General features: G+C 42.7%; 1 protein-coding gene across 1 annotated transcript; it reads right to left on the minus strand.

The window, feature by feature from the left end:
• Positions 1-15272: 15272 nt before the first annotated feature.
• LOC308284690 (cAMP-responsive element modulator-like) lies at positions 15273-23656 on the minus strand. The gene is made up of 3 exons (XM_080725395.1): positions 23431-23656; positions 19162-19321; positions 15273-17034 (listed from the first exon to the last, which is right to left on the minus strand). The coding sequence occupies exons 1-3, from the start codon at positions 23459-23461 to the stop codon at positions 16890-16892; spliced, it is 336 nt and encodes a 111-aa protein (XP_080581521.1). The 5' UTR covers positions 23462-23656; the 3' UTR covers positions 15273-16889.
• Between the last annotated feature and the right edge of the window lie 325 nt (positions 23657-23981).

Below are 23981 nucleotides of genomic sequence, written 5' to 3' on the forward strand. Positions count from 1 at the left end.
CCGACCTTCACACGTCTCCACCCTCTGTGTAACAAACAACTTAATACATCCACAGTTTAAAAAGCCAGGTGCTGCGCAGAGGCAAACACAAAAATAATTGAGTCTGCACACTGGATAAAGTGTGTGTGTGTGTGTGTGTGTGTGTGTGTGTGTGTGTGTGTGTGTGTGTGTGTGTGTGTGTGTGTGTGTGTGTGTGTGTGTGTGTGTGTGTGTGTGTGTGTGAGATGACAAAAGTGCTGCAGCTTGAGGCATAAAAACAATAGTCTGTCTGCAGCACGTGAAAATAGGTTTCTGCTGCAGTAGCATATTTGGGACAGTAGAGGTCAGTAGAGGTTACACATTGTCTTACAACCACTCCACTTAACAGTAGACTGCCCTGGCTGATACCTCTAATTGAAACATAACAAGGCCGCAAGGACTTTTTGGGGTGTTCCTTTTAGGCATGCAGGTTGTTTTGACTGTGCTGTTCTACATTTTTGTCTAATATAATATTCAATCAATCAATCAGAAAACCAGTAAGACTCCCTAATCGGGAGATAAGCGACCGTCATGTCGCATACACAAACTAGGCAATCGTAGCCAATCAGGAGGGAATATGGGACAGATCCATGTTGATGACATGACTTTAGAGATAGTGTGTACCGTTTTGCATGATTTTAAGCCAAAATCTGTAGGAGCAGTGTCCAAAAATGTGTTTTGCAAAAAATCGGCCTAATGGTGGCCCTTTAGAAGAGGGCCATGTGAGAAATCAGATGCGGCGGTTGTGATTTTCCAGCCAAGGAGTGTCAGTGTGTGTGCAAAGTTTGGCATGGATAGGTGCAATGGTGGCGGAGACAAGAGTATGGGCAAAAGTGTGACGTGATGGACGGACAGACAGACGGACAGCCGGTGGAGCTTTTCATAGTAACTTGCGACCGCCGACCTGACGGTCGCAATCATACAGCAAAGCTTTTTTTTTTAAGTTACTCTTATATAAATGCTTTTACATTTTCTATTTTGGTACAACTTTCACTTGTAGTTGAGTACACTTTGACTCAAGTACCACGTATGGTACCACAGTGCCTCAAAGGCCTTAAAAACAAGGCACCAAACAACCCAAAATAAACTGGTTAGGCTACTGCTTAACCTGATCATTTTTGAAAGTTTAGGATGGCTCATGGTAGCTGACAGAGTACAGCATATTGCAATGGGCCTGGTGCATACACTACACCACTAAGATACCCATGTACCTGACAAAATACTTCCAAAACGTCAAGGATGTACACAATAACAACCTGACGCAAATCACGTCCAACCTAGATTTGGCTCAAACAACATCGTTCGCAAATAATGTGGAACGCCCTACCGATGGCCGTAAAGTATAGTGTAAATCCCTACCTCATTTAAAACCGCTCTGAAAAGTACAGTTGCATGGCTGCAACTCGAAAATGGTAAAAAAAGACAAAGCCTATCCTTACCTCCCCCTGACATTTTTTACTGGTAATACCATTTATTTTTTTATTTTGTTTTAAGACTGTCTTATGATGATTCTTTTTGCATAGTACTGTTTTATTTTTCTGTCATTTAATGTTGTGTGCATTGAGAAAAAAAAGTGACCCCAATTTAAACAAGCCCAAAGGCTTTTCTTGTGGTCTTTATCCTTTTAGTTGACCTTGTACCAGTGAACTGTACTGTCCTTTACCTTTTACTACGCAAACTTCCAATAAAGTATTCAATCAATCAGTCAAAGCACTGACAATACAAATACACAACGGAAAATTCCACTCAAGCAGCAGTGGATGAAACCTCAGGAAGATGTAGCAAGCTTAAAGTATGAACTATTAAAGACACACCCACAACTTCTCCATTAGGCTGGCTGAACGTGTGACAAATACTCAAACATTAAGCCATTCAAGACAATTCACTTCAGTTCAGACCATCTATAAAATCACAATCTGAACTGCTTTTCAGTCACAAGGCCTACTACTGATCAAACCTCCTTTCACAGAATTTGTAGTAGCCTATACTGTATGTAGGCTATGTACTGTAGGATCTGGACAGATTCATATTTTTTGGTAAAATATTTAAAGATTATAGAGTGTATTTTACTTGACCATAATGTGGGCCACACCTAATTAGTTATTCATAGTGAAATCCAGTGAGTCACATTGTTAGTAGAATTGGTAACATCATGTTGGCATAGAGCAGTGGTTTCCAACCTTTTTATGTCCTTGGAGACCTCCCCAACTTCTTTCTTCTGAGAGAAGCAACACACACACACACACACACACACACACACACACACACACACACACACACACACACACACACACACACACACACACACACACACACACACACACAAACAAACAAACAAACAAACAAACAAACAAACACACACACACACACTTGCGCGCGCGTGCGCTCACGCACGATTGCATGCACAGTTGCACATAACACACTATACTATACATATATACTACTAAACTACTATATACCAGTGGTTCTCAAGCTATTTCATGTCCCCCAGAAGAGAAGATGGATGTAAAAAAAAAAAAAAATAAGTCATTGTGGGCTTGCTTTAGCGAGCACACTATAGTTGTCCTCAATTTATATTTATTCAGACACTTTTTGGCATCCTACTGTAGTTACACATTTTTGGAGCTGGAAATTTTGTTCAAACTTCAACTTGTTATATGCAGCTATTAGTGCTACTTTTTTCTTGGTCCGGAGGATTAAGACCAGATTCTAGGTGAATCGTTCACTTTTTCATAAAAGTGTGACATTTGGTAGGCTACACTACAGTTGGGCCCTGAACATGTCCGTCACGTCACATTGTTGGCCCTACTCTTATCTCCGCCACCGTTGCCCCTATCCATGCCAAACCTTGCACACACTTTGGCTGGCAACCACAACCTCCAGCCCTGATTTCTCACATGGCCCCCTTCTAGCGCCACCATGAGGCCGATTTCTGCAAAACACATTTTTGGGCTCCTACATATTTTGCTCTAAAATCACGCAAAGCGGTACACAGTATCTCTAAAGTTATGTCATCAACATGGATCTGTCCCATTTCCCATATTCCCTCCTGATTGGCTACGATTGCCTTCTAATGTTTGTGTATGCGACCTGACGGTCGCTTATCTCCCGATTAGGGAGACTTACTGGTCTAGGTTTTACTTATAGTCTTACCTAGTGTTACCTAGAAAGTAACACTAGAACTATAGTGCGTTGCCCCATAGGCCAGTGGTTCTCAACCTTTTCAGGCTGCGACCCCCAAAATAATCATATTTTAACCCACAGGTTGAGAACCACTGCCATAGGCAACCACACTAATAAGGGCCACGAGAGGGGCCGTCTAGCCCGTAGCATAACATATGCCAGATGGGCATAAATGGGCATATTTCCAATAAGCTTGAGGATTGGTGGATTGGTGAGCTTCACATGACATTTTGGCCAACCAAACTATAAATGGGCCAATGATATCTTGAGTTTCACGTGACATCATAATATCTTACTAAACTAGACCAGGTCACCTGGTTGTGCCAGACCCGCAATGAAAACTAGTATGGCACTGAACTAACACATGAACACACAGGATTTTATAGTCTCAGCAACAAAGCGTAGTGAGCTTGTAGATCGGCTGTTTTCACTAGTATGGCACTGAACTAACACATGAACACACAGGATTTTATAGTCTCAGCAACAAAGCGTAGTGAGCTTGTAGATCGGCTGTTTTGACTAGTATGGCACTGAACTAACACATGAACACACAGGATTTTATAGGCTGAGCAGCTGGAAATGTTTGTGAGCTTGTAGATGGGCTGTTTTCACTAGTATGGCTGTGGGGCAAATGTTTTGCAGCACTGAACTAACACATGAACACACAGGAATTTATAGTCTCAGCAGCTCGTCAGCCAACTCAACTCAGCTGGTCCCGTACAGGTGACGGCACTCAAGGCAATCAGCCGAGCAAGGGAAGGGAGGGGCAGATGAGCAGTCAGAGGCAAACACAGGCACACTGAGGAAAAGAGGGACACTGAGGAAAAGAGGGACCGACCGACCGACCGACAGACCGACAGACCGACAAAGCCTTATGTAGGCCGACCCCCTGGGTCTGGCAAAAACTGGATAACAAGCACAAACCTCTTGTCATTATAATAAACAAAAAATCACACCTAATGTAAAGTGAGTGGTGCTTCATGACTTAATTTCATTAAGCACCCTGCGAAGCTTGGCCAAATGTGACAAAAGACTTTGAGTGCTTTGTGAAAAGATATAGGCCAGATGTAGGCCAGATGTATAGGCTAGATGTGACCCTGGGCGTACAAACAGACAAAGCCAGATGTTGGAGCTTAGCGCCTTCCAGGAGAACCGCTCAAAAATAGTAAAGCAGAAAGAAACTTACGGATTAACAGCTAAATCGCCTGCACAAATAGGCATTGCACGCATGGCAGCAGTTTGTGTTGTGTGTGACGTAAGACCAGAACTCTGAACAGCCTATGAGAAAGATGTCTTCTCACGTCCACTTCATCCCACTAGGCTACTGCTAGTATGCAATATAGGGACATAGAGAGAAAGAGCGGTCGTGACAGAGGTATGGAGACAGAGGCCCAGTATTCAAAAACTCAGGTCTTTCTCCTTGAACATATGAAGAAGAGCCACAATGACCTCCCAAGCCAAACGCTGAGGAATGGACAGATTCCCTCAGAAGCCTGTCATCAAGCACACAGCTCTTTAACCAATCAGAAGCAAGGAGACAAAGACAAACCAAGGTCTTTCAGTCAACAGTTTACAGCCTTAGTGACACCACCGGGTGAGGTAAATGCGCGTGGACTGACGGGAAAGAAACCCCACGTCTGTAAACAGTGTGACAAGAGTTTCAGTGAGAAAAATTGCCTGAAGAAACACAAGCGTATTCACACTGGAGAAAGACCTTACATCTGTGAAGAGTGTGGCAAAAGTTTCAGTTGGTTAGCTAGCCTGGAGATACACCAGCGTATTCACACTGGAGAAACACCTTACATCTGTAAACACTGCGACAAGAGTTTCAGTCTGTTATGTAACCTGAAGACACACCAGCGTATTCACACTGGAGAAAAACCTTACAAATGTAAACAGTGTGACAAGAGTTTCAATGAGATAGGTAGTCTGAAGAGACATCAGCGTATCCATACCGGAGAAAAACCTTACATCTGTAAACAGTGTGACAAGAGTTTCAGTGTGATAGGTACTCTGCAGAGACACCAACGTATCCACACTGGAGAAAAACCTTTCCTTTGTAAACAGTGTGACAAGAGTTTCAGTGTGATAGGTAACCTGAAGACACACCAGCGTATCCACACTGGAGAAAAACCTTACATCTGTAAACAGTGTGACAAGAGTTTCAATGAGACAGGTAGTCTGAAGATACATCAGCGTATCCATACCGGAGAAAAACCTTTCCTTTGTAAACAGTGTGACAAGAGTTTCAGTGACATAGGTACCCTGAAGAGACACCAGCGTATCCACACCGGAGAAAAACCTTTCCTTTGTAAGCAGTGTGATAAAAGTTTCAGAAGGTCAAGTCACCTGAAGTCACACCAGCGTATTCACACTGGAGAAAAACCTTACAAATGTGAACAGTGCGACAAAAGTTTCAGTGAATTAGGTTCCCTGAAGACACACCAACATATCCACACCAGAGAAAAAACCTTTCCTTTGTAAATAATGTGACAAGAGTTTCAGTACTTCATGGAGACTTAAGACACATCAGCGCATCCACACTGGACTAAAACCTAGCTGCGGTACAAGTACCACCGGTGGTACTTGAGCTGCCCTCTGGTGGTACTCAGAGGTCCTAAAAAAGAGAAAAAAGTGGAGTGAAATTTTGATACTATACTAGGTAGTATTGTGTCCGCCCTGAGACTGGGAGGTCCGGGTTCGATCCCCGGCCGGGTCATACCAAAGACTCCCTCCCAGTGCCTACCTGCTTGGCACTCAGCATCAAGTGTTGGATTGGGGGTAAGTCCCTGCGACATAATAGCGTCATGTCCAGGGGGTGTACTTGTACATCATGTCCAGGGGGTGTACCTGTACATCAAGCTGCCTCACGCTGCAGAAACAAGAGATAGGCTGCCTCACGCTGCAGAAACAAGAGATAGGCTCCTGCCCTATGGGCCTCATGGCTCTGTAGGACTTACTTTATACTACAGTAGGTAGTACGGTAGGTAGTTCTTCTGATCAAGCAATTTGTTCAATCAGGCTCTCCAGCCATGTTGAAATGAGCATGACAGCACACCTAGACGTTAATAGAAGATTTGAAAACAGATTAATCACACCATGAGTTTTCTTTTTTTTTTAAGCGGTGAAAGCGCCTCCAAGGCTTGGCTTTGTCTGTCCCGTGCCTGTCCAGTCCAGAATGAAGAATTGACGATTGGTCAAGCTTCACATGACAATTTGGCTCTCCAGACAATAAATAGGCAACTACACTTGCAATCCTCTATTGGCTGCTCCTAATATTATTATGCTCCTTCAAATTCACTGCTTCACTTCGAACCGAGGTTTGATTTTTATTTTTGCGTGGCTTTTATGTTATGATGTTTCCATCCAGTTCCTGATGTTGCGTGGCTCAGCTGTTCTTAAAGGCTGTTTCGTAAAGACCCGCCCCCACCTCCTCTGATTGGCCTACCAACTACCGTCTCTGTGACGCACGTGGAAGCGATTCACGCGGAAGCAATGCAGATTCCCTCGGTCCCCCGATCCATATTATGCCCCAGAGCAGATGGAGGCGTCTACTTTTCTATGTCTATGCTGCAGCAGGCTAAGCAGCTATGCTAGCACAGTTTGCGCGGGAAGTTCTTAGGAATGCAACAAAAACTAGACAACTCTCCATGAATTCAAGGAATATATACTGTAAATTGGCCTCCTGTGTTAACGGTGCATAGCTGAATAGGACGGGGTAGGTCTATGCACTTGTAGTTTAACAACAGTTGACAGCTCAGCTAGCCGTTGGACATACATGGTGTGCCTAATATCAGGGAATATCTTCAGAGAAAAGGTCCAAACCTTGAATAAATTCCTTACCAAGAAATGTCTTCACCAATGTATTTGTAAAGGTGTCTAGTAACACATCTCACAAAGACTGAAATTCAATTTCCCTAGGAGAATCCGTGACAGCTGCTGAAAGTTGGGGTCCCATTTATTTTGCATGAAAAACATTCCTTGGGCTAAAGACTGCCCCCACAAAACTGTGAAAAGTGATGACTCATCACTAAACCGGTTTGTGGAGCCGTTTTTAGCCCAAGGAATGTTTTTCGTGCAAAACAAATGCTTACAATGGATTCAGAATCATGAAAAACCCCTAGTTTGACTTTGAACCCTCATGTGCTACTTAAAGCATATTTGTGTGCGTGCGTGCGTGTGTGCGTGCGTGCGTGCGTGCGTGCGTGCGTGCGTGCGTGCGTGCGTGCGTGTGTGCGTGTGTGTCTGTGTGTGTGTGTGTGTGTGTGTGTGTGTGTGTGTGTGTGTGTGTTTTTTTTGTGTGTGTACATTTTAAGTTGACTTTCAGCATCTGTCACGGATTATCCGTGGGAAACTGAATTCCAGACTTTGTGAGATGTGTTATAGACACCTTTATAAACACATTGGTGAAGATGTTTTTGGTAAGGTTTTTTTTAAGATATTCCCTTAGTATAAGACAGAATAACTTGACATAATATGGCCCAAGTGAGTGCCACCAAAAAAGAGGCAAAAGAGTACTATAGTCTGGTTGCCCTGCAGGGGCAACCTGCGTCACCTCACCTCACCTCACCTCACCTCACCTCACCTCACCTCACCTCACCTCACCTCACCTCACACTTTTGCCCTACTTTTCCATATCTCCGCCATCGTTGCCCCTATCCATGTGAAATTTTCCACACACACTCCTTGCCTGCCAATCCACAACCTTCAGGACCCCTGGACCCCCAGGGACCCCATGCCACCGCCGCCAAATAGTGCAAAAATCAACCAAATCAACACCCCAAGTCCCCAACTGGGCTGCTCACGGGGAATTCCCGGGGACCATCGACTCCTGCTGCTCCAACAGTCCTTCACCTTCATTGGTTTAACTTTGCCCCGCCCCCTCCCCTCATTGGCCAAAACTTTATTTGGCTTTACTCATCAACCGTTTGTCGCACACACTCGTGGGTGGTGTCAATTGACTTGATTAAGAGTCCTTTACCTTAATTGGTTTAACTTTGCCCCGCCCCCTCCTCTGATTGGCCGAAACTTTATTTGGCTATACTCATCAACCGTTTGTCGTACAAACTTGTGGGTGGTGTCAATTGACTTGATTAAGAGTCCTTCAGCTTAATTGGTTTAACTTAGCCCTGCCCCCTCCTCTGATTGGCCCAAACTTTATTTGACTTTACTCATCAACCGTTTGTCGTACAAACCTGTGGGTGGAACCAATGCCACTTACAGGCCTCTTTGTGTATACTGTGACCTGACGGTCAAACGGAAAAACGGACAAAGCCAGATGTCGAGCTTATCGCCTTCCAGGAGAACCGCTCAAAACCAGTAAAGCAGAAAGAAACGTACGGATTAACCGCTACATCGCTTGCACAAATCGGCATTGAGGCAGCACGCATGGCAGCTGTTTGTGTTGTGTGTGACGTAAAACCAGAACTCTGAACAACCTATAAAAAGTGTGAAGATGTCTATGCAGGTCCACTTCTTCAGCCCAGTAGGCTACTGCTAGTATGCAATATAGGAACATAGAGAGGAGAGGCCCTGACAGAGGTATGGAGACAGAGCCCCAGTATTCAGAAACTGAGGTCTTTCTCCATGAACATATGAATAAGAGCCACAATGACCTCCCAAGCCAAATGCTGAGGAATGGACAGATTCCCTCAGAAGCCTGTCATCAAGCACCCAGCTCTTTAACCAATCAGAAGCAAGGAGACACAGACAAACAAAGGTCTTTCAGTCAACAGTTTACAGCCTTAGTGACGCCACCGGGTGAGGTAAATGCGCGTGGACTGACGGGAAAGAAACCCCACGTCTGTAAACAGTGTGACAAGAGTTTCAGTGAGAAAAATTGCCTGAAGAAACACACACGTATTCACACTGGAGAAAGACCTTACATCTGTGAAGAGTGTAGCAAACGTTTCAGTCAGATAAGTGGCCTGAAGAGACACCAACGTATTCACACTGGAGAAACACCTTACATCTGTAAACAGTGCGACAAGAGTTTCAGTCTGTTATGTAACCTGAACAGACACCAACGTATTCACACTGGACAAAAACCTTACAAATGTAACCAGTGTGACAAGAGTTTCAGTGTGATAAGTAACCTGAAGACACACCAGCGTATTCACACTGGAGAAAAACCTTACATCTGTAAACAGTGCGACAAGAGTTTCCGTGTGATAACTACTCTGCAGAGACACCAACGTATCCACACCGGAGAAAAACCTTTCCTTTGTAAACAGTGTGACAAGAGTTTCAGTGACATAGGTACCCTGAAGAATCACCAGCGTATCCACACTGGAGAAATACGAGAAAAACCTTACATCTGTGAAGAGTGTAGCAAGAGTTTCAATAAGATAAGTCACCTGAAGAGTCACCAACGTACCCACACTGGAGAAAAACCTTTCCTTTGTACAAAGTGTGACAAGAGTTTCAGTGAGTTTGGTTCCCTGAAGAATCACCAGCGTACGCACACTGGAGAAAAACCTTACATATGTAAACAGTGCGACAAGAGTTTCAATGAGTTAGGTTCCCTGAAAATACATCAGCGTATCCACACAGGGGAAAAACCTTTCTCTTGTGAACACTGTGACAAGAGTTTCTGTCAGTTAGGTAATCTGAAGATACATCGGCGCATCCACACCGGAGAAAAACCTTTCCTTTGTAAACAGTGTGACAAGAGTTTCAGTAACATAGTTACCCTGAAAAAGCACCAGCGTATCCACACTGGAGAAAAACCTTTCCTTTGTAAACAGTGCGACAAGAGTTTCAGTCATTTATGTGGCCTGAACAGACACCAGCGTATTCACACTGGAGAAAAACCTTTCCTTTGTAAACAGTGCGATAAGAGTTTCAGAAGGTCAGGTCACCTGAGGTCACACCAGCGTATTCACACTGGCGAAAAACCTTACAAATGTAAACAGTGTAGCAAATGTTTCAGTCAGATAGGTACCCTGAAGACACACCAGCGTATTCACACTGGAGAAACACCTTACATCTGTAAACAGTGCGACAAGAGTTTCAGTCATTTATGTAGCCTGACGACACACCAGCGTATCCACACCGGAGAAAAACCTTTCCTTTGTAAACAGTGCGATAAGAGTTTCAGACGGTCAAGTCACCTGAAGTCACATCAGCGTATCCACACTGCGAGTACCACCGGTGGTACTTGAGCCGCCGCCCTTTGGTGGTACTCAGAGGAGTCTGCCAAAAAAGTGACATTTTGATACTATACTAGGTAGTAGAGTGTCCGCCCTGAGACTGGCAGGTCCGGGTTCGATCCCCGGCCAGGTCATACCAGAGACTCCCTCCCAGTGCCTACCTGCTTGGCACTCAGCATCAAGTGCTGGATTGGGGGTAAGTCCCTGCGACATACTAGCGTCATGTCCAGGGGGTGTACCTGTACATCAAGCTGCCTCACGCTGCAGAAACAAGAGATAGGCTCCTGCCCTATGGGCCTCATGTAGGGCTTACTTTATACTAGTAGCTCTCCAGGCATGTTGAAATGAGAATGACAGCACACCTAGCCGTTAATAAAGGATTTGAAAACAGATTAATCACACCATGAGTTTTTCTTTTTCTTTCTTTTTTTTGAAGCGATGGAAACCGCTTCCAATGAATGGCTTTGTGTGTATCACGCCCATATATGGTCATTTCAGTCCAGAATGAACAGGCTTTTTCAAAAACAGAATGTCCGTTTAATTACCATATATGGTGATCTCAGTCCAGAATGAACAGGGTTTTTCAAAAACAGAATGTCCGTTACCTTATGTCCATATATGGTCACTCCAGGCCAGAATGAACAGGTTTTTCCTGTCCCGTACGTGTAAAATATCAGTCCAGAATGAATAGGTTTTTTCAAAAAGCAAAATGTGTGTCCCATGTCCATATATGGTCATTTCAGTTCAGAATGAATAGGCTTTATATGTCCTGTACATCTAGAATATGTGTGCGGTGTCCCTCCCGGTCAGATGAATGGATACTTTGAGGATTGGTCAAGCTTCACATGATAATTTGGCCTTCAGGGTTTATCTGTCTTATTTAAACACTTTATATTTATTTATGTATTTATTTAATTACAAATTCTTATTTTAATGTATGTGTTTTAATCTATTTTATTTTTTAAACCTATTATACCAACTGTCATACCAGCTCTCCAAATACATTCAGAATAGAAGTTTTATCTGTCCACCGCTTCAATTCGAACCGAGGTTTGATTTTTTCTTTTTGCTTGGCTTTTATGCCTTTATTGATGGGGATAGACAGTAGGCTGACAGGAAACGGGGGGGAGAGATGGGGGCTGACGTGCAGCAAAGGCCATCGGGACCGGGACTCGAACCCACGATATCAGTGCAGCTGATTAGACACATAAAAATCACATCCAATGTGAAGTGAGTGGTGGTCGTGCCTACATAACGTCTTCAGACTAGGATATAAGTCTAGGATGTACAGGCTACACACACACACATTGCTATGGCAAAACGCTGAGGAGAAATGGCTACGGACACACACACAGCCACTCTATGGAGCGGTTTACCACCGCTCAATAACCAGACGTCCGGGAGAACTAAGGGAACGCTGCCAGTCAAAGTGACTACTGGCAAATCACAGCGTGTCTTCGGTACTTATAAATTCAATTCAACAGAGCTTCATTGGCATGTTTCCATCCAGTTCCTGATGTTGCGTGGCTCAACAAATCTCCATGAATTCAAGGATTGGATTCATAATCATGAAAAACCCCTAGTTTGACCCCTCACGTGCTACTTAAAGCATGTGTGTGTGTGTGTGTGTGTGTGTGTGTGTGTGTGTGTGTGTGTGTGTGTGTGTGCGTGCGTGCGTGCGTGCGTGCGTGCGTGCGTGCGTGCGTGCGTGCGTGCGTGCGTGCGTGCGTGCGTGTGTGCGTGCGTGTTTTTTTTCTACCTGTATATTTAAGTACATTTTATGTTGACTTTCAGCATCTGTCACGGATTCTCCAAGGGAAACTGAATTTCAGTCTTTGTGAGATGTGTTTCTAGACACGTTTATAAACACATTGGTGAAGATCTTTTTTGTTAAGGAATTTATTCAAGGTTTTTTTAAGATATTCCCTGACTATAAGACAGCACAGAATAACTTGACATAATATGGCCCAAGCGAGTGCCACCAAAACTGTGGGAGGAGTAGCGTGGCAAAAGAGTACTATAGTCACACTAATAAGGTTAAAGTGGTTAAACTGATTTTGATGCTATCGTATTTATATTAACTAATTTAGCTAGGGACACCCTGGAATCAATTCAAAGACCCTTGGGGGGTCTCCGTTGCCTGGCGTTGCCAGCCTCTATCACACACTTCGTTTTTGGGAAGAGAGTCTGGGATTTCAGGAAGAGTTTCCATTTCTGGGGTTTGCCCCAAACCGCTTGCCCCAAGCCTACAGAAACCACGTGCCCCAAGCATACAACCCTGATTGGCCAACCCTTGAAGCTGGTTGAGGAAATAGAATCTCAATGGATCTGTGCCAGACCGTACTACAACACCACTACCGCCAGGGGGTGTTGTTGTGTTCGGTCTGGTTTATTAACCAGGCAAGGGTCTCCGTACACACACACACACACACACACACACACACACACACACACACACACACACACACACACACACACACACACACACACACACACACATATATATTGTAACAATGTTATTACTGCCCCAAATAGGGATGCCAGGTTGAAAGTGAATAAAAGTAATTAAGGACTTTATGAAACATGTTAAACTGCTTACAAACAGACAATGCAATACAGAAGGCTTAGAAGGTTGTGCAGAAAGATTCACTGAATGGAAATATCAGCAACTGTTGTTATAACCATTCCAAGGGCACCAGTTAAGTGTGGTCTTTGGCAGAATACAAGGGAGATGATAATTACACAAAATGTGTGCACACATTACATGGAACACTTTGAGAGTGTGGAAAGGATTGTTTATGCTATAGTGTTGTGGAAGGAGAAAGGAATGTTTTTGTTTTTGCTCATATGAGCAGTTGTTTCAAGGTTGTCCTTGTAAGCCTCCTCCCACACACACATGTACTAGCGCATGCGTGTGTGCAGTCTGTGCACACACACGCACACGCACACACAGTTGGAGTGTGTTTTTGTCTTAGGCTTGCCACTTGAATTCGAGAGAATGGGCTAATCAACATTTGAATGCTGCACACGCCGACTTTGATAAAAGATTGTAATTTATTGAATCCATGCCTTACAGTTCCATTTGGTTACAATTCAGTTTAATTATTTTATTGTGTATAATAGTATACCTGTATTATTGTGATAGAAGTTAGAATAGATGAATGAGTTTACTTGATACGTTAGTGGCAACTACTGTATATCAGGAGTCCCCTTTATATCCATGGTTTACAGTTTAATCATTTAGCAGACACTCTTAACCCATTCAGGCCGGGAACACATTTTGCTGTTTGGGAGGGGCTTACAGTACATGTACAGTATGTAGCAACATATTTGTTTTGTAGGCTAATTTCTGATTTAGCCCTATTCTATAGGTTAGGCCTAAATGGGTTTTAATCCAGAGTGATTTACAATCAAAGCAAGGTAATACATCAGTACATCAACATTAATACATCAAATGCAAAGAAATAGTCGGCTAATCTAAGAAAAACATAGGTAGACAAAGCACCTATTCAGTAAAAACTTCATAAAAAATAAAACATAAAAAATGCTATCTAAATGGCTATGGGCTAAGGTGGATATCCCTTCCAGTCATTCTCTAAAACTGCACACTGATGACAGTTCACCCAAAAAACTAAACTAGAAACGTCATTGCAGATCAAATCCAATGTCCTTCACATTGGGACATAATTGGTTTTCAAAGCAATGGGTGTAGGTGTTAGTGGTTGTTCTTGCTGCTGTTCTAACAACTTCTTTGCATTTTGAGGCCTCCAGACGTATAGTTAGGAAGGGATCTCTGTCTCTGTGCCTGTCAGTGCAAGACTACTACGAAACAATAATATTCAGTGGAACTACTTGGCTATAGAAACAAGGAAAAGGGCATTTCAAGCATTCTTAACCATGAACCCTAGTGTCCCTATTCTGGTGTGAATACATTTGTCGAGAATAGCAGAAGATATTTAATGTAGAGCGAAAGCATGCAGGAAGGGGCCTTGTAGAGAGCCCTGGGGGGACTCCGGTCAACTTAGTATGGTTTAAGTGGCTAATCGAGCAAGCAGGTCCCTGCAGTCCACCAGGAATCACTGGAAAACATCACTTGCTTAATCTTATAAATGAAACGTTCTTTATACAGTATCAAGGAAAACAACCACTGGCATTACACTTTAAACAGAGCGTTTAGCTCTTCTAAGCTCTTTCATACAGAATTGTATGAATTGCCAAAATCCACCATTTGATTAACCTTCTATTGTGTTAAGATAAGTAATACATAGCAGTTGTGTGTGTGTGACACCGTTTCCCAAACATTGGGTCGGGACCCATTTCTGTGTCGCGGACACATTTTTATGGGTCCCTTTATGCTTATATTTTGTTTTTAATTATTATTAGAAAAAATAAAAAGCAAAATCTTTCATGAATTAAAAACAAATTCAAAGATTTTTTTTTTGTCCAGTAATTTCATGAACAAATAAAAGAAAAATCTCTTAAAAAATGAGAAAAAATAAAAAGCAAAATCTTTCATGAATTAAAAACAAATTCAAAGATTTTTTTTTTGTCCAGTAATTTCATGAACAAATAAAAGAAAAATCTATGAAATCTCACAAATTAGGAAAACCTATGTTTCTATGTCAGTGGTGCTCAAACTTATTCATGTCAAGGACCCCCACAATGATATGTATTTGGCCACAGACCTCAAAATATTTAGTTCCAGGGACCACCAGAAGCAAGTATTGAGTTACAAATGCTCGCTTTAAAAATACATGTATTCAAAGATTTGCACAGACTTTCACGACTTTTCAATAATAGCAGATCTACAAGCTTGCATTTTCAATAGCTAAAGTATAAAATAATTCCAGGTCTTAATTAAACTGGCTCTCTTCGCCAATGGGAACTCAAACCTTTTCACAGAATATGGACACACACACATTGAACTTGAACATTAACGTGTTTAATGTGTTGAACAGAAAAGGAGAAACAATCTTGTTCACATTCATGTTAGATTTGCATCTGCTAGTATGAACAAAATAATGTTTGGACAAGGGACTTTTTAAGGGACTTAAAAAACGTAGATCTACTCTACAGTATACAGTACAGGTAAAATTTGACCTGTGATACCACGGATGTCACTATGGTTACAAGAATAAATAAAATACCGGTACAAGCAATTTATTCTAGAAAGGGGTTTCTATTATAGTCCTATAACAATTGCGTGTTCTCTTCATTATAGGATATATGAGTGAATTTAAACATTCGTTATTGAACAATTTAACCTGAACATGCCTACTACGGTACACGAAGGAGACATCATTTTAGACACTATTGACAGGCAGTTGTTCTTTATATTTGATTCCAATTAAGTTATGTATTTGAGCTTTCTTTCTTTCTTTCTTTCTTTCTTACTTTCTTTCTTTTGAATCTGTAATGTCTCCAGGTACAGTATAGCAAATGCTTTCGCCAATGGCACATTTTGGAATAAAACCCTTCACATGAAACACAAACACAAAAAAAGTAAAAAAATAACCACAATCAGACATCAGGTACTTTCTGTGCTTTCAATAGTGTACAGAGGCTTAACTCCCAACATGAAAAATAACGCCTGTGTTGTATAGGTAATTAGGTTAAGCATTAAAACGGGTAGAAATATATAAAGTATATATAAATATACTATTGGAATAATACACTTTGTGGTTAAACAATGATGCATCACTAAATTTGAGAAAATACCAAAAAAAACAGAACCAATTCACTGATGAGAGTAAAATAGAATTATTTACAACAACTCTCAAAGACTTACTGCAGGTACAGATGCTGGGTGGGCCTGGGTTTGCTGGTTCTGAGTAGCATTAGCCTCTCATGCTCCATTTGTATGCAGACCTGAGTGAAACTCGCTGGCTTTGAACGTCTACCGCAACAACCGTAACCACTTAAACCGTATACTTCATTGACCGATTGTCCCTCAGGGATCTCTGCTAGTCCCCCTCCTTTTTTACCCCCTATAAACCAAATCTCTTCTTAGCTTCACCCCCAAAAGTTCACCCCTAAAATGACATATTTTTTCCAAATCGATTACTCACGCCATGGAGACTTTAATTCATGGATATATTTTTTCGCATGTCTAAGCCAATAATATGAGGAGACTCTTTGTGTCTCCATAAGGAACAATGCAGGCTATTTGTGTCTCCATAGGGAACCACTGCTGTTCATCAAATTATTGGCTTAGGAATGCGACATGCAAAAAAGAAAATAAAAAAAAGTCATTTTGGGGGTTAAGCAGGACTTTATGCGGGATGCCACTTTGCTCCTCTTCCGTCTTCATACTCCTTGTCCGCTGGCCTGTCGTGTGTGTGTGGCCGGGTCGTGGCAAGTGCTGCGGGTGCCATACTTCTGGAAGTCCCACAACCACCCTCCCCGACCATACAACAGCAAGCTAGACGTAGCTTTTGTTCCGTCAATATATACAGTATAAGCAAAATATATATGTCTGTAAACAGCTCCGTGCGTTTATCTTCAGTAGTAGAGGCTGTGACAAAATAAGAGACGTCTCTACTCAGCCTTGTGGCAATAAATGTCCTTGAGTGCCTTGAGCTCCTCGATCAGTGTCTTGTTTTGGTTTTCCAACACAGCCACGCGGTTCTCCAGACATTTGACATACTCCTTCTTTTTCCTGCGACACTCGCGCGCTGCCTCCCTGGAGAACGAGAGGAGGGGGGTACAAGATGAATTTCACACGTTACTCGTAGTTGACTATGACGTCAGTACTATGATGTCATAACTGATGTTTCAACCGAACAGTGGAAGCGCAGTCACTGTTTGGCCCAATCATTTTGTGATTTCTCATACTCGCTCCCTATGGGCCGAAGTCCCGACTGATAACTTGGAGGAACGTGTTAGTGAATCCACATTATCAGTCTGGCTAATGCCAGGCTATGATGTCAATACTATGGTGTCAGTACCATGTCAGTTCTGTGATTTCAGTGGTACTGTGACTTCACGTCAGTACCATGTCAGTATCGTGATGTCAGAGGTTCTGTGACGTCAATACTGAATACTGTGATGTCAGTACCATGTCGGTACTATTAAGTCAGTACTGTGATGTCAGTCATATCCAAAGATTGGGGCATGTCCATATTTGAGCACAATCTGGGCACGCAGACAGACAGACAGATGCACTCAGATATATATGCACAATGCTCAACTTTATACTAGTAAGACACCTCAGGGTGACTTGCGACCTCAGGGTGACATGCGACCTCGCCCTTTTGGCGAGGTCGCGCCAATTCTTGGCCATCTGGCCAGTGATGTATATGGGGACCAGTTACTCATATATGGAGACCCCTTCATGATAGTTATGTTATGTCAAAACATGCCCATATATGGACATTACCAAATATGGGCATTCCCATATATGTCCTTAATATTGATAACATAATATCCTTAATAATGTCCTTAATATTGACAATATAGGAATCTCCATATATGGGCATAAAACGTATGTTAACACCTTGACGTCCGAAATAGAATGGTGGTTGGTAGATTAGCCGTGACATTTCTATTATTGTATTGTGATCTGAGACATAATATTATGTTTATAAACATGACCCCGCAGCCCCTCCATCTTGAACAGCGCCGCTGTTTTTTCTTTTTTTTTTTCCCCCAGGCCAGTAACTCACCATGATTTTCTCGATTTCCGTTGGGATAGAATGGGGGTTTTGGCCGATCGTCGATGTCCCCGTGCGTTTCGCGTGCGCGATCCTTTCACGTAAATGTCCCCGCAAATAGTCCATGTGTGACTGAAGAACAGAACTGAAAAGTTTCGCTAGCATAGCCCCAAGCATGGCTGCTGTAGGAGCTCGAGTGTGCAGACAGCAAACGGATGGCTGGGAGTAGCCTTGGAGAAGGAGAGGCGCTGACGTCACCTCTGCTTCATGCACGGTCTGCATGAGCTATCAGTGCACGAGTGGTGACTAGGGAAGGTTAGACGATCGCCGATTTTCGGATCAAAAGCTTTTATTCCGGTTTTAAAGACAAAGTCCGGGAATGTACGACGTGGCTGAGAGTCCCTGGGGGGATGTGCGATATAGTACGGTTTTAACATTAAGGGGCTCCCCGTGGCTTAGAAGGTGTTAATTAGTAATGCCAAGCAGGGCCTTGGTGAGTTAGGGCCTTGGTTTGATGCCTGTGGATCATAAGGGGGTACCCTTACATTCTCATTTTCGGCCTGGGTTTTATGACATCAGAAATCTCCATGTATGGGCATAACGTTTTTTTTTTCTTTTTCTGGGAATGACCATATATGGACTTTTATACCCTGAGAAATCTCATAGCTTGTCTGACTGTCAGTACAGGAAGTGATGTCACATGACATCCTTTTTATGCCCATATATGAGTCATTCTGTACCACATCACTGTGACTCACTGACATCACGTGACATCACTTCCTATACGTACAGACAGTCAGACAAGCTACAAGATTTCTCAGGGTAAATGCGATCTTCGGTCGCAATAACAAATAGATGTAAAGGTAACCTTTGATTAGTGGTTTATAAATATACACTTTATAATTTCTACCCTCATTCACACCTAAAAACGATTTCTCACCCCAGAGAAGATGGATTAAAAAATCCTCGTCTTGTCAACTGTTTTGCCTGTTCTAGCATTTGTTTTTGCCTGTTGTCATTTACAGTAAATTCTATTTGCAGACCTCATGTCCCCTGGACTTTATTTGTGCTATCCTCTGTACAGCTGTTTCCTGTCAATGTTTTGACCAATAAAGTATTCAATCAATCAAACAAATGATTCCAATCCTGTTTCTCACCTGTTCTTCATGAGACGGACTTCCCTCTTGCGAGTGACCTCCTCGGTGACATGTCCTGACGGGCAGTGCATGGTGCCTGGGGACGCGGCGATCACGATGCTCTGGGTGAGGCCTGTGCTAGGCGAACACAACTGGTAGGTTGGCATGTCTCCTGTGGCGGCTGAAATGTGGTAGAGCGCAACATTATTAGAGGCATGAATTTATCTTTATACCGTATTTGGTCTCTGTTGGTTGGAAACCTTATTATGTAAAAAATTGTTACTTTTCAGGATTCTAAAGTAAAAAAGTAGCCGATCTACAAGCTCGAAACTTGCAGATCTCTTACTTTTATGTGACGCTGTAGTATGATCAAGTAGGGCATTAGTATTCTTTTAATTTAAACAATAGCAGTTTTTTCCTTTTAATGAAATGACAACAATTACATAACAAAGCCTCCCCCTTTTCTTTTCTTTTTTTTTCTTATATCAGTCTGGTGTATTTTTGTTTTTCTTTGTAAATGTTTTTGTTTTCAGGTTTTTGTGTGGGGCCGAGGGTTTTCACACAAAGAAAAAAAAAATTGTCTCAAAATGTCTTAAAAAACGGACATAACATGTAATGATAATATGATTTAATTATTTTATGAAAATGTGTTACATGTTTTTGACAATAAAGTATAAAAAAAAAAAAGTAGGGCATTGATTTACAAAAAAGATCACAGCTAGTGTGAAGTGAGTGGTGCTATTTCTGTGTTCATTTCATCAAGCGTCCCACTAGCCAATCACAGCGCGTCCTGTAAAGCTTGGCCAATGGGACCCTGGCGTACACAAACTTTGAGCCCGGACATTTTTTTTAATTTTTACACGTTTTTCCTCAAAAGATTTTACCGGACAACAAACTTTGAGAAGTTTGGCCCGGATGTTGGCCATATCTAGGCCTGATATAGCCGCACTTCAGTTTACTTAACATTGGACCCTGAACATTTTTAAACACGTTTTTCCATTGGTTTTTGACCGGACAAAGCCAGATGTTGGAGCTATAGCTCCTGTTCCAGGAGCACCGCTCAAACAAAGAGTATGGCCATGAGGTTTCTGCCTGACAACAATGCTATGTGTGTGGATGGATGGATTACTGTGGATGGTGGGTATCTCCAACGTAGTATGCCCATACATGGTGTGCTCTTTAAACTGACTCCCTCCTCCAGTATTTAGACGTCACAGGCTGGCCATAGCTATTGTGCAATAACCTGGACAACGCTAGGCAACTACGGAAACAGAAAACCAGAGTGCAGCCCACATCACAGTACGAGCCATGTTATAGCACTGCACTGATGTAACAGAGTGACCTCCCAAGTATGTTGTGCCCATTTCACAAAGCAGGGCTGAGGCTGCTGACGTCATACGGATGTCATAGACGTCATTCCTCCATTGTCAGCTCACACACACACATGCACGCACGCACGCGCACGTGCGCGCGCGCGCGCACACACACACACACACACACACACACACACACACACACACACACACACACACACATACACACACACACAGAGTACTGTCCATTGCATTGTCTTGCATCATTCTGTATAGTTGGTGAGGTCCTCCTCCTGTCCTTGTGTGTCTGTCTCTAGATAATAAGTTCTCAACCTGCTCGCTCACTGAATGAATGTGGAGCAGCCATGGACAAATTCCTGTACTTTCATGGTGCTGCTCGGTGATTAGAGGCTCTCTGATTCAGCTTTGTGTGTGGGGAGTGCTCAACAAAAACAGCCTGTTCTATATTTATTGCACCTATTGAATTAAGGAGCTATTCCTGGCGCAGGCAGTGACATGAATGACCGGATTGGAACCAGTCCGGAACTCTCTGTCTGTCTCTCTCTCTCTCTCTCTGTTTCTCTAACTAACTTGAAAAAGCTCTCACTCGTCCACAACCATTCATTCAGAGCAGGCACAGACACACACACCCCCCCCCCCCCCCTCCCTTGCCCTCCCTCCTTTCCCTTCCCTTACTCTCTGTCTCTCTCCCTCTCTCTCTCTTTCTATCCCTCTCTCTATCTCTTGACTGGGCGGAGTAACTGGGCGCTGTGCTGCTGACGTCAGTGAGTGCGTCTGAGTTGCGCGGATCTCTCTCTCCCCCTCGTGTTCCAGGAAACCGGCGTGACGTCAAACCAACGGCTGACTATCCCCCCCCACACAGCACCACCAACCCCCACCCACCCTCTCATCTGCTGGCCCCTCCCTTCCTGTCCTCTCACCCCGCCTCCCTGCATTGCATGCTGCCTGCCCCTGGAACTGTGTGTGTGTGTGTGTGTGTGTGTGTGTGTGTGTGTGTGTGTGTGTGTGTGTGTGTGTGTGTGTGTACGTGTGTGCGTGTGTGCGTGTGTGTGTGTGTGTGTGTTATGATACATGTAGGCTACATGTATTACTATTTATAACAAATTAACTATTTTGTGGTTTTGTAAGCTAGCTTTCTCATCTTGCAATGTGACATATAGCTGTCTACAGTCTACAGTACACCTTACCGTAGTGCCTTGAATTGTACACTGCTTAGTATTTGATTGTTATTGTTTTCATTTGACACTTGCTTTGGCAATGCAAACATATTTTTTCTCATGCCAATAAATTGAAGTGTGTGTGTGTGTGTGTGTGTGTGTGTGTGTGTGTGTGTGTGTGTGTGTGTGTGTGTGTGTGTGTGTGTGTGAGAGAGCTCGATAGTGTGTGTGTGTGTGTGTGTGTGTGTGTGTGTGTGTGTGTGTGTGTGTGTGTGTGTGTGTGTGTGTGTGTGTGTGTGTGTGTGTGAGAGCTCGATAGTGTGTGTGTGTGTGTGTGTGTGTGTGTGTGTGTGTGTGTGTGTGTGTGTGTGTGTGTGTGTGTGTGTGTGTGTGTGTGTGTGTGTGTGTGTGTGTGTACACACATGTGTGACAGCAGCAGGGTGTTTAGACAGGCACAGAGTTGAGCAAGCTGACCAAACACTCACTGCCTTGTTCGGTTAACTTGCCCCCGTTTCAGTGAAACTATGCTGAAACATTACGGTGCTCTGTGTTTCTCCTCTGCTGTTCAAGTGCCCCTTTCTGCAATTTCAGACAATTTTACTTGTGGGCTGTTTTTTATCTTGTTATTTGAACTATTGTAACGAGAATCGTGGGTCTCTGAAAACAATTTGAAAGTAAATAAATCAATATTTTATAGTTACATTCATTATTGTATAAAGGGGGTGGGGACCAAGACATATAATCATTTGTAATGAGATTTACATATAATTTGTAATGACATTGAAAGTCTAATATTTCTACAGGTGCTATCACCTGTGGATAGACAAACATTTTGGCCACAAACAAGAAGGTTATGGGTACAAACCTAGATTTAGGTCTGATAATGATGTACCAAATATGTTCAAATCATGTATAGACCTGCTTTACATTTGACCTGATCATTTTTCAAAGCATTCACCCTAACCCTGTATAAAATTAACTATCTGAATAGAAACCTCAACAGGTTCTAGCTTCCCTCACAGACAGTGACAATACAATATGACCTGACTTTTACACCATAAGTTTGTCATAGGCTAGACCTATACAAAGATATATAGACCTATATAATAACATTGCCAATCATCAATGGTGGGAAAAGTACTCACATTTGTTACTTAAGGAGAAGTATCAATACTGCAAAGTAGAAATACTCTGTTACAAGTAAAAGTCCAGAATCCATAATTTAAAATGACAAATAGCCTAAGTATTGGCATCAAAAACTTAAAAGTACCAGAAGTAAAAGTACTCAGAATGTCCCATTTGAAGTTTTCAAATCTATACAAATATTTTGAAAATAGCAGATCTAAAAGCTCACAATGCGTCACATTGTAGATCTGCTATTTTCAAATGGCCAAAGTGTATATAGAGCTGAGTTGGTTAATGTATGTTGTGTAATTAATAATCAAAATCTACAAAGTAACTGGTAACTAAAGTGTTAAAATAAATGTAGTGGAGTAAAAGTACAATAATTGGATCCGAGATTAGAGTGGAGTAGAAGTAAAAGTATTGGAAATTGGAAATACTCAAGTAAAGTACAAATACCTAAAAAAGTACAAGCACTAAAGTAAATGTACTTTACATCACTGAAAAACAGCAACAGAAGATGGTTCAAGCTTCCCTGACAGAGTGACAATAAATTATGACCTGACAGACTTTAACACCTTAAGTTTGTCATAGACTAGGCAAAAATATGAATAATAATAACATTGACAATATGAATCAAATCAAAGGCATGCGCACCCCTCCTCCCCTCCCCCTACCTGACTCTGTCTCATCTCCGGTCACAGCCATGTCCTCTGTCCAATACGCCAGAACAACGGTGTGGTCAAACTCCTCCAACTACGAGCAGTCACTCAGTCAGTCTACTTCTTTCCTTCTTTCCCCCGTGTCTCTGTATTTTATAAACCATAAACCTCTAAATCTCTCTTTCGCTTTCCCTCTTCTTCTTTATCGGCGTCTCTCCTCGTATGGCCAAGTACAACTTCAACACGGAGTGCAGTCAGTGCTGCTGCTGGTCAGTGGTCACCCATCAACTTGGCAGTGGCACAAGATTACAATTAGGGAGGTTGACATCACTGTGACATCACTACAGCTCGCTGGAGTCAATAAAGCACTGACGGACTGAGGTTTTTCTTTTTTTTCTCTCTTTCGTCCCAAAGCCCTCCCTCCTAGTTACTTCCCCGCTGCGCTTGGATTGGATCAAACGGGTCGTGCGCGTCGTGCACAATGCAAGCTGGTCCGGTCAGAGAGGGGAGGGGAGGAGGGGAGGGGAGGTTGAGTGAGCAGCAAGGTGTATTTTTAGCTCTGCGTG

The sequence above is a fragment of the Nannobrachium achirus genome (genome assembly GCF_963921795.1).
Source record: "Nannobrachium achirus genome assembly, chromosome: 5".
Lineage (NCBI taxonomy): Eukaryota > Metazoa > Chordata > Actinopteri > Myctophiformes > Myctophidae > Nannobrachium > Nannobrachium achirus.